Source organism: Vipera berus (assembly GCF_964194415.1).
Source record: "Vipera berus genome assembly, chromosome: 2".
NCBI lineage: Eukaryota > Metazoa > Chordata > Lepidosauria > Squamata > Viperidae > Vipera > Vipera berus.
Window position 1 is genome coordinate 9,389,700 of NC_138203.1, and position 11,571 is coordinate 9,401,270.

The 11,571-nt window shown below is 45.9% G+C and overlaps 2 protein-coding genes across 7 annotated transcripts in view; both read right to left on the reverse strand.

Annotated features, from left to right (window-relative positions):
- Positions 1 to 6,318, reverse strand: part of LOC308663093 (NACHT, LRR and PYD domains-containing protein 3-like) — a 31,277-nt gene extending 24,959 nt beyond the window's left edge. For 2 of the 5 annotated variants that reach the window (XR_014025284.1, XM_081319250.1), the window contains exons 1-3: positions 4,677 to 6,318; positions 2,919 to 3,089; positions 2,472 to 2,642 (exon numbers count right to left, since the gene is read on the reverse strand). Coding sequence is in view for 4 of the 5 variants with exons in the window: in XM_081319250.1 (XP_081175376.1) it covers positions 2,472 to 2,642; positions 2,919 to 3,089; positions 4,677 to 6,202 (1,868 nt within the window). In the remaining variant the exon portion in view is untranslated. The remainder of the gene's footprint in view (positions 1 to 2,471; positions 2,643 to 2,918; positions 3,090 to 4,676) is intronic. The other 3 variants (XM_081319247.1, XM_081319248.1, XM_081319249.1) reach the window with 3 other exon arrangements.
- LOC308663128 (pyrin domain-containing protein 1-like) lies at positions 6,290 to 11,128 on the reverse strand (the record flags this gene model as incomplete). Of its 2 annotated transcripts, none has more annotated exons than XM_081319331.1 (3): positions 6,290 to 6,357; positions 10,338 to 10,392; positions 10,846 to 11,128. In XM_081319331.1, the coding sequence occupies 3 exons, from the start codon at positions 11,126 to 11,128 to the stop codon at positions 6,339 to 6,341; spliced, it is 357 nt and encodes a 118-aa protein (XP_081175457.1). In that variant the 3' UTR covers positions 6,290 to 6,338. The 2 variants fall into 2 exon arrangements, with proteins under 2 accessions (XP_081175457.1, XP_081175458.1); XM_081319332.1 differs by lacking the exon at positions 6,290 to 6,357 and adding an exon at positions 9,049 to 9,122.
- Between the last annotated feature and the right edge of the window lie 443 nt (positions 11,129 to 11,571).

The following is an 11,571-nucleotide window of genomic DNA, read 5'->3' on the forward strand; positions in this document are numbered from 1 at the left end:
ACTGGAGGTTTTCAAGAAGAGATTGGATAACCATGTTGTTTAAAATGTAAATTATCACAGCCTTTTTCTCATTTTCTTCTTGTGATAACACGGGAGCACAAATATCTGACAGTGGTTTGTTCAAAGAATTGTGGTGTAATATATAACATGAAACAACAACATTCAGGGAGCATACAGAATACAAGATAGTTATCCAGGGGTGGACAACCTTGGCTTTTTTATGACTCATGGACTTCAACTCCCAGAATTCCTGAGCCAGCTATCCTGAGGGGAAAGGGAAAGGTTTCCAAGCTGAGCCATGCTGGCTCAGGAATTCTGGGAGTTGAAGTCCACGAGTCATAAAAGAGCCAAGGTGGCCTAACTCCTGTTATATACAAACCGCTCAAGATTCCAACTGCAATTCTCCTCAGACACAGTCTCTTAAAGGGATACTACCCCCAAATACTCTGTTGACTCATTCTCTATATAACACTTCTGCTGGTCAGCTGCTAAATTATAATTACCTTGACAAGCCACTTGTCTGAAATGGTATAGAGCAGGGGTGTCAGACTCGCCACATCACACAATGTGTCGCGACGTATCGTGATCTTTTTTCCATTGCTGACAGTGGGGTGGGCGCGGTTTCTGTATGATGAAACCGGCCCGCGGGCTGGCAGTTTGACACCCCTGGTATAGAGTTTCCTGCCTGAACAGGGGTTGGACTAGAAGACCTCCAAGGTCCCTTCCAAGTCTGTTATGAATTAATCAGTGGAAGGGCTTGCCTTCAGAAGTTGTGGGTGCTCCATCACTCGAAGCTTTCAAGAAAAGACTGGACAGTCATTTGTCTGGAATGGTATAAGATCTCCTGCTTGAGCAGTGGGTTGGAGTAGAAGACCTCTAAGGTCCCTTCCAACTCTGTTATTCTGCTGAGTGCTCTGGCAATCAGCTTGTATTTATGGCTGGTTACCAAACACACCGTGATCGCATGATCGTTTGTTTTTGCCACTTTCCCCACTGCAAACAGAAAGAAGGGAATTGCTGGTGATATCTGAGGGCAAGGGTGCCTGTTTGGGTGTTTTCCTACTTCCGACTCATGCAAAGGTCTCCAAGAAGCACAACTGTGACATTCACACAACCAGCTACATGCTCTGTAGGATGGTTATTATAAGTCTAGTTGAGACAGCAGCGAAGGACCAAGGATGAAGGCATTGCCAGAGGGCGTGTGCAGGATGCAAATATTGTAAGCTGCCCAGAGTCATCTTGGACAGTGAGATGGGCAGCATATAAATTTGATTAAAAATAGTTATTTAGTTTTGCTTCTCACCTTTATTAATTTTACAAATAAGGCAGTGAGCATACGCAACATACCTTCCTCCTCCTATTTTCCCAAAGTCATCCAGCTGGCTCTTGTGCCCAAGGCAGGACTAGAACTCGCCATCTCCTGGTGACTGGTCTAAAGTTACCCAGCTGCCTGTCATGCTTAAGGTGGGCTAGAAGTCTCAATCTCCTGCTGATTGGCCCAAAATCACCCAACCGGCTTTCATGGGTGTGGGAAGTAAGCCCCCCAGAGAAGGAAATATTAAAAGGGCAGAAAAAATATATTTCCTCAAAGGATCTTAAAGAGGCAGAAAAGAATGCCCAGTTTTTTTCTTAATAGCCTCAAGTCTCCCTCCCCCAAGCAGAAACCAGCTCTGTAGAAATGCAGGTGTAAGCCATTCAGGAAGGTTGGAGCTAGAAGATTAAGAAGACAAAGACACCTAAAATCTACATACCCCACCCAAACTCTAAGACAGGACATAATAGGATTAACTCACAGAGGCCAAAGGGACACAGGTCAAAATACATGACACAGGAAATGCAAAGCCTCAAAACAGGAACAGGAAACAACTCCAAACAAAAGGCTCCACAGGGTATAAAAACCCACTCCCTACATGTGCTCACCCCTTTTTTCTCTTTTCTGCCAGAGCCATCTTCCTGACTGGCTCTCCTCTTCAATAAACTGCAACCTTCTTTCTAAAGCAGTCGCCATGTTGTTTATTCCCGGCTTGGACTGAACCACGTTGAAGACTTTTCCTTCAACATGGATAAGGTGGGACTAGAACTCACTGTCTCCTGGCGATTGGCCCAAAGTCACCCAGTGACTTTGCCATTTGCTCAGGGGATCCAACCAGGAGGCAAATCTTCCCCCAACCTTTTAATCTTCTAATAAATTTCTTTTCATTTTCAGAATTAAAATTCAGGATGCTTTTTTTTCTTTTCATTTCCGTTTCTGCTCTGGAATGAAACTTTTGCTTCTGAAACAAGCTTGAGAAATTTCCTGGGAGAAGAATGTCCTGGTCACTTCCCTACTCCCTCTGCTGCTCTTGGTGGTGGCTGAAGGAGAAATTGGGGGTGGGGTGTAAACTGGCCTCCCCGTGCCCAGCTGCCAACCGGCTCCAAAAGCTGTGGGGAAAACCAGGGGCTCAGATCAGGAAATCCCTCACCCCACTTACATGAGTCTCTGCAGCCCAGAAGAGGGGTGCTTCAGCCCTTGGCACAGCAACTTTGCTCCCCCATCACCCAGGGGGTTCGCCCCCAGATTGAGCTCCAGAAGAGAATGTCTGGATTCCAGGACCTGTGAAAGGAGCTGGCAGATGGCGGCCGTGAGGTTGCAGGAGTACAGCCTGTAGGAGACAGAGAATGGGGGGAGGGAATTTGTACCGGGGTTATAGAATCATAGAATCCTAGTGCTTGAAGGGATCCTGGAGGTCTACTCCACCCTTTGCCCAAGTCCTTGTACCAGGGGTCTTCAAACGTGGCCCTTTTATGACTTGTGGACTTCAACTCCCAGAATTCCTGAGCCAGCATGCCTGGCTGAGGAATTCTGGGAGTTGAAGTCCACAAGTCACAAAAGGGCCAAGTTTGAAGACCCCCGCTTTATACCATCCCAGGCTACTCACCTGAGACTTTGAAGTTGGCAGCTGGGCTGAAGAAGCCATTCACACAAGTAGGAGACCCCTGCATCCTCCAGGGGATTCTCACCCAAGTCCAGTCTGGTCAGCCTTGTGTTGGTCATTGCGATGGGTGTCAGGTCTTTGCAGGCAGTGGGGGAGAGGCCACAGTGGTTCAACCTGTGGAAATCAGGAGGCACATAAACATAATTATGGAGGAAATTGGTAGACACACAATCTGCAGGCAGAACTAGAAGCAACAGATGGAAACTAATCAAGGAGAGAAGATAGTTAGAACTAAGGATAAACTTCCTAACAGTGAGAACAGTTAACCAGCGGAATGACTTACCACTAGAACAGTGATGGCGAACCTTTTAGAGACTGAGTGCCCAAACTGCAACCCAAAGCCCATTTATGTTATCGTCGGGTGCCGGGTGGGCGTGGCCCATTGGATGGGCATGGCCCATTGGATGGGCGTGGCTGTGGTGGTAATGGCAGACTGGGTGGGACTAAAAAGTTCAATCAATTCCAACTTTGCGAGATCTTTTTTTCCCCGCAAGAAGTTGAAATTGATTGATTGATTGACTGAACCTTTTTTTTTTGCACACGGCAGCAGAGGTCTAAAGTGAAAAGGTTTTATAAAACCCAGCTGAAGGCCTAGGACTAGGGCGATGGCATGCGTGCCCACAGAGAGGGCTCTGCGTGCCAGCTGTGGCACGCGTGCCATAGGTTCGCCACCACAGCACTAGAAGTTGTGCATGCTCAATCAACGGAGGTTTTAAAAAAGAAATTGGTCAACCATTTATCTGAAATGGTAGGGTCTCCTGCCTGAGCAGGGGGTTGGACTAGAAGATCTCCAAGTTCCCTTCCAGCCCTGTGATTCTGAGTGTAGCCTTGCCTTCAAAGAAGAGGAGGGGTCACCCTATTCTCCAAAGCACCAAAAGACAAGAAGCAACAGATGGAAACTAATCAAGGAGAGAAGCAACCCAGAATTAAGAAGAAATTTCCTGAGAGAACAATCAACCAGTGGAGCAGCTTGCCTTCAGAAGTTGTGGGTGCTCCAACACTGGAGGATTTTAAGGAGAGAGTGGACAGCCATTTGTCTGAAATGGTACGGGGTCTCCTGTTTGAGCAGGGGGTTGGACTAGAAGACCTTCAAGGTCCCTTCCAACTCAGTTATTCTTTTATTCTCTCATACGTCATACTCTATCACCCACCGGATCAATATTTCTTAATTTGAAGATGGGTAAACTTCGATTCCCAGAATTCCCCAGCCAGCGATAAGAAATTCTGGGAGTTGGCTGGCTGAGGAATGCTGGCTGGAGAATTCTGGGAGTTGGAAGTCCATCCATCTTCAAGTGCACAAAGTTGAACAACACTACACCACATATTTTTACAGGGTTTTTGTGGTATACAGTAATACTGAGAGTTCTCAACATACAACAGTTCATTTAGTAACCATTCAAAGTTACAACAGCGCTGAAAAACGTGACTTACGACCATTCTTCATAGTTGCAACCTTTGTTGCATCCTCGATGATCACGTGATCAAAATTCAGATGCTTGGCAGTTGGTTCATACCTATGACCAGTGCTATGTTGTGTGATCCCTTTTGCGACCTTCTGACAAGCAGTGGGGAAACCAGATTCACTTAACAACCGAGTTGTAAGTGAAGAACTATCTGTATTGATTGGGATCCTGGACAATCAAATGTTAAGTTTTGAACCCATTGCCAACTCAACTATTCCTTGGGTCTCTTTTTACTTACTGGATCTCTGAAGATTTCAAGAATCCTGGTAAAAGTTGTTGGAATCTTTGAGGTCCAAACTCATAACCAGAGAGCTGAACTGAATTCAAAGTCTCAGCAGCTGACAGGCAAAATGATAAAGCTTCAAAGTCCAGCTTGGTCAAAAGTTGTGTTCTGAGATCCATATTGTGGATATGCTTCATTGTTCTCTGGGCAAAGACGGTGTCCTTCATTTCATAAATACAATGACACAATTCCAGCAGATCCTCCTGTCTTCTAAAGGAGTGAGCCTTGGCTTCTTGATCCACCCAACTTAGCAATTCTGGCCAAACCTTACTGGTGGATATCTTGAAGGACCACGATTTTTGAAGGACACTCATCCTTTCCACATTGGACAAGCCGTAGAGAAAATGGATCAACATGAGGTATCTGTTGCTGTTCTTCTTATCACCAAATATCTCACTCAAGTCTTGGTAAGGTGTTCTGGTGGTCTCTTCAGTGTCCAGCAAGTAGAACAAGGCAGCAAGGAACTCCTGAAAACTCAAGTGGGTGAACCTGTACAAGGTTCCCACCTGAACATCTTGGAGGAAAACTTTCTTATTTGCAGAAGGAGAGTCTGAAGTCAAGTAATCCAAGCCACGTTCCTTTAGCTCTTCTTCACGGAAGACCATTGTTCCGCGGATCATCCCATCTTTTGCTAGACAGCACAGGTCTTCCAGATGACTTTGCCTGGAAAAGGTACCCAAGAAACTCAGGAGGAGATGCAGGTGAATTTCGGTGAGTGTTGCAGTTTCTGGGATACCTTGAAGAAGTTCTGTCTGTGGGTTTTGTTGAAAAATGGAGCCAATGACCCAACAGGTTGCAGGGAGAAAGCACAGACTGAAAAGAGTTTCATTTCTTTGAACCAGTTCAAAGATCTGGTTGGCTTGTTCCATGTTTTGAAAGAAGCGATGAAAATATTCTTTCCTGTGCACAGGAGGAAAACCCAACACCTCCACCAAGAGTGGTGATCTCAGATACTTCAACATTGAGCGTACACCCATGGGCCTTGTGGTCACCAGGAGGTGACACTTCGGAAAGATCTTTTTCTTGAGCAGACCCATCAACAGCTTCACCACCTCTTGCTTTTGATGGGGATCCTTGTCCAGCCCATCAACTGGGACATGAGAGAGCTTCAGGTCCTCCAAACCATCAACAATGAGGAGGAGGTTGTCTTGGTTGGCCAAAACATCCTCCATGGATACCATTCCTGAAGGACAATTGTTGAGGATCATCTCCGTTGCACTCATAAACTTGGTGCCACAGCGGAGCGCATCGCAAGAGATATAAAAGGCGTAATCAAACTTGGTCTGCCATAGTTTATCTGATGCCCAGTCCAACATGAACTTCCATGTGGCTGTGGTTTTTCCTACCCCAGAAGGTCCAAGCAACAAAAGAGTTTTGGAGTTTTCTCCTTCAGGATCTGGATGAAATAAATTCTCCAGATCAACATTCGGGCCACCTTCTAGATGGGTCTTCATCTCCCAGTACTTTCTCTGCACAGCCATAATCTCATGACCTGTTTTGGGCAGATCTGGTCTCCTCTTCAGAAGAAGATCTACATAGGTCTCTTGCAGGGTCACTCTTGGATTGGGGTGTGGGCCCAGTTGAGGAAGATTTTGAAAAACCTGTTGGATGTGCCTCTTATATTTCTTCTTGCGATCTAAAGAAACACATCAAAAGAAAGCATTTGTAGTTCAGTGGCAGAAATAAAAGAGGTTCCCCTGAGGACCCAGATTGTTGGGGGCAATAAGCTGACTTTGTAATAATGCCGCTTGTGGGGTGTGTGAAAGCCCTAATAAGCAGGCATATACATAGAATGAAGGCTACTGCTAAGCTTGTAAGCCGCCCTGAGTCTTCGGAGAAGGGCGGGATATAAATGGAATTAAAATAAAAAATAAATAAATAAATTTTACAACAGTTCATTTAGTGACCATTGAAGTTATAACGGCACTGGGAACCATGACTTATGACCATTTCCCACACTTTCACAACCATTGCAGCATCCCCATGGTCATGTGATCAAAATTCAGATGCTTGGCAGCTGATTCATAAGTACTGTCCCAGGGTCAGGTGATCCCCTTTTGTGACTTTCTGACAACTGTGTCACTAACTTAACAACCAAAATAATTCATTTTAACAACTGTGGCAAGGAGGGTTGTAAAATGGGGCAAAACTCACTTGACAAATGTCTCACTTAACAACAGAGGTGTTGGACTCAGTTGGCTGTAAGTCGAGGACTACCTGTACTTTCTAAGCTAAGGTCCAAATTGTTTCGACAGGGGGTGGGCAAAGGGAAAACCAGGTCAGATAATCTGGGTAGTTGGTTTGTTTAAAAGAGACTTGTAAGTCCAATCTCGGAAAAACACAGGTAGTCCTCAACTTACGACCATTTGTTTAGCGACTGTTCGAATTTACAACGGCACTGAAAAAAGTGGTTTATGACCATTTTTCACATGACCACTGTAGCAGCCCCAGGGTTATGATGGTGTCCCGGGGTCATGTGATCCCCTTTTGCGAAGTTAATGGGGAAGCAGTGTTGGCTAGGGAATTCTGGGAGTTGAAGTTCAAACATCTTCAGGTTGCCAAGTTTGAGAAACATTGGCCCATGCTGGCTCAGGAATTCTGGGAGTTGAAGTCCACGAGTCATAAAAGAGCCAAGGTTGCCTACCCCTGGCCTAGACTCAGTTGCAAAGGCTTATAAGAAGGCAGTGGTATTTCAGAATATAGCGGCCATGCCAGAGAGTCCCCACCTGTTCTCCCAGATTCTGCTAAGGATGGGACCCCAACAGGCATCTTCCACTTGGTGGAGATGGTCCCTTTTAAGGTATCCTGAAGCCAAGCTATGGAGAGCTTCCTAGCTCCACACCACCATTTTGTGATGGTGTCATCATCCAGCTCGAGATTCCAAATAAATTTCCAGGTTCATTCCATCTCCGAAAATCTTATTGTTTATTGAATACACAGCATGGAAATGTCAAAGCAAAACTATCTCTGAAGTTCCCAGATACCAGTACACAGAATTAAACAATAATTTCTCTGGCCAAACCCCCACTCTCCCACATAGTCCATGTAAACAATTTCACTTTGTTATGGGAACCATCTGCTTACTCTCCACACTTGCTTCAGTGTCCTTGGAAAGGTTTCAAGCTCTCATGGTCTTCAGTGGAATCATAGAGGTTTTATTTCTCCATCTAACCCAGGTGTGTCAAACTGCCGGCCTGCGGGCTGGATGCATAATGCAGAAGCCGCGCCCACCCCATTGCTGGCAATGGCAAAACTGTCCCGATATGTTGCGTGACATCATGTGACATCACAAGTTTGACATGTCTGATCTAACCCATTCTCAAGCAACACCTCCCCCCCTTACTCTAATGGCAAGTTGAAATGAAGAGGCATGTAGCTGCCAAAGTTCCATTCTTGACAGATGGATTCAGAGGCTCCTTGGAAGTCAAAGCACCAAGCACAAGAGTGACATAACACTTGCCCACCATCTTTCACCCAGTAACAACCTGGCTGCCAGATTTTCTACCAATGGTAGTGTTTGAATCATTTTTACAGCCAGTCCGAGCAGAACAATAATCTAACTGAGAGATGATAAGGGTCTGATGTATGGTTGCCAAGGCTATTCTGGTCCAGATGAGCCATAAAAGCTTATCTGGACCAGATAAGCAGCAGGGGACAAAGGTTTCCTGCCCATTACTTCTGCAGTTCCATCTGGAGCCGGCTGTTCAGAGGTTTTTCCTTTAAGAGGACAGCAGCTGTATCCAGACCTAGTTCTCGAACCATCTCAGAGCAGAATGTTTTCAGACAAACAACAACTCCATCTTGCTAGGGATTGTGTAGGTTTCTACCATCCAGACCTTCACAGTCTCAGAGACAGGCTTTCGGATGTCCACGGCATTTCCAGTTTAACAGAATAACAGAAAGGACCTTGGAAGCCTTCTAGTCCAGGGGTGGGGGACCTTGGCTCTTTCATAACTTGTGGACTTCAACTCCCAGAATTCCTGAGCCAGCCATGCTCCAAGGCCCCTTCCCACTATCTCATTCTGTTATTTAATGGATGGAAGCTCCTCAAAGGGGGATCCAACCTAGAACTAAAGAGGAATTTCCTGACAGTGAGAACAATTAACCAATGGAACAGAAGTTGCCTTCAGAAGTTGTGGGTGCTCCAACACTGGAGGCTTTCAAGGAGAGATTGCACAGCTATTTGTTTAGAATGGCGTAGGGCAGGGCTTTTCAACCGGTGGTACACGTACCGCCTGTGGTACATTAGCACGTGGCAGGTGGTACGCAGCCCTGCCCAGCCAAGTGTAGTGGGGGAGGGAACGAGCCAGCGCAGGCAACGTCTTACTGTGAGAGAGTCCTCTGGAGCTGCAGAGTGGCTGGGGTGAGGCAACGGCCCCAGGATTGGCACTTCCAGCTCATCTGGAAGAGAAAGGAGGAGGAGGAGGGTGGAGACAAGGAGAGGCTATAAAAAGAGGCAATTTGGGTGGGAGAGGAAGAGAGAGAAAAAGAAGTAGCCTTGGGAGGAGGCGGAGTCAGCTCTAGCTGCACTGAAGGGAAAGGAGGAGGAGGAGGAGGAGGGTGGCGGGAGAGGAGAGGAGATGAAGCAGGCCAGCCATGAGGCGATCTACAACTGCTGTGGCAGCCACCTGTGCTGGCAGCAGCAAACAGGCAAGAAATGCAGTGGGGGAGGGGTGGCCCTCCACGAGGAATGAAGAAAGGCAGCAATGAAGAAAGGCAGCATTGACTGGAGATGAGGCATGGAGAGAGGGAGATGGGGAGTGGAAGGATTCTTATGTGCTTTTCTGACTTTGAAGTTCTGGGATTTGTGCAATGTGGGCTTTGTGTTCTTAAGGAGTGTTTGGCAATTTCTATTTGGCTGATGGCTGATGTCTCATGTTAGCTTCTATTGCTCTACTATTGTTAGCTGTAAGTTTTGCTGCAAGCGATTTTGATGTATTCTTCTCCTGAATGGATTTTGCCTGTAGTATTCCCTTACTTATGAATGGAGCCATTTGGGGAGGCTGCCTTAGCCGGCAACCAGCACTTACTACATTTTCTTTTTTTCTTCCTTAAGTGCTGGCTGTGCTCCTTAACTTTTCTTTCTAGCCAGTAGCTAATTCTTAAAGGGGAATGCAACCTTTTAAGCTAGTTCACTCAATGGCTTGTCTTTTCTGTCTCTGAAGGCTTTTCGTTGTTTGATGAATATATGGAAAAGGGAAAATATGGGGGTGGGGGTTTGTTTCAAATTCTTCCTTCAGAAGGAGATGGGAATGAGAAAGAGGGAGGGAGGGAGGGAAGGAAGTCCCACCTTAGCACTCGGCTACCAGCAGCCCTGCCTTTGACTTTGCTTGTCAAAAGGTTGCAAAAGGGGGTCACATGACCCTGGGACACTGTGACCACCAAAAATATGAATCAGTTGCCAAGCATCCAAATATAAATCACATAACCCTGGGCATGCTGCAGTGGTCATGTGTGAAAAATGGTCATATGTCAGTGCAATTGCAACTTTGAACAGGGTTTTTTTTTGGTCATCAAATTTTTGACACCTTGCTAGGTGGTACTCGAATACTGCCATATCCTAAAAATGGTACAATTGGTGAAAAGGTTGAAAAGCCCTGGCATGGGGTCTCCTACCTGGAAAGGTGATTGGAGTAAAAGACCTCCAAGGGCTGTTCCATCTCTGTTAATTCTGTTAAGAAAAGCAAAGCTACATTAGCCATGCTTCGCTCCAGTCTCACGTGGACATTAACAGCCTCCTCACAGTCCCGTGATCAGCATGTATTTCCGACAGGCAAAATCAGTGCTGGAAACTTAATGACCGTGTGCTTCATTTCACAACTGCAGTGATTCACTTAACAATCATGACCAAAAAGGTTGTAAAATCAGCCTCAACTCACTTAATAACCAAATTGCAATTCAACAGAAATTCTGGGGTAATTGTAGTTGTAAGTCCAGGACTATTTGTGCTTAAAGTGCCCTCGTAAGGAAACGTTCACAGCAACTGATGGTGCAACAATCAGAAAAATCAACAATTGATGTTTCCTCCCTTGCAAGCTAAGGCCTGTTGGATTTCTGCCTGCCAAGGAAAAAAGAAAAGGGAAACAGTAGGATGGCACATTCTAAACAGAAGAAGTCTGCTTACCATTATACCTCCATTTTTGGAGTCGGGAGGCAGAATCTCTCATGTTGATGGCGCGAAGGACTTGGATGGTGGCGTCTTGGGCACCCTGATCTCCGTACGTTTCCAAAAGGAGCCGCAGTACGTCCACCGTGTGGGCATCCTTTAACTTGCCCCATGGGATGGGGTCCTTCTCCTCCAAAGGGGACAAGTTGAGTTTATGCTTGAACCTCTTGAAATCTTCTCTAGAGAGGTCATCTAAGGTGAACAGCAAAACATCTTCCAGCGATTCATGAAGTTCTTCCATTCTGGTTTAGGAAACCAGCCACAGGAAGCGGTTACAGCTCCTTTGAGAGAGAGCAGGAAAAAGCCACATGTAAATCATTTGCGTATTGTTCACTGATTAACCACTAAGTGGCTAATTATCAACTGAGATCGCACAAAGTGACAGAGGAACAAAACACCAAGAGTAAGCCTGAGAGTACAACTCTGGGAAGAGAATGCTTGCAAACCTTGGGGTTGAATTCACACAACCGGCTGGCCTTGGCTAGGTTTTAACTTTGACTGGCATTGAGGAGAATACTGTATGGTTGTGTGAATCCAATGTGTTTCAGCTTGTGGCCCAGCATATTCTATAGACACAGAAGAAAGGTTAAATTGCTTGTTTAGGAAGTAGTTATATACTGTGAACACATGGACAGACTTAAGCATAGTTTCAACTGGGAAACTGTGCGCATCCCAGACCAAGCC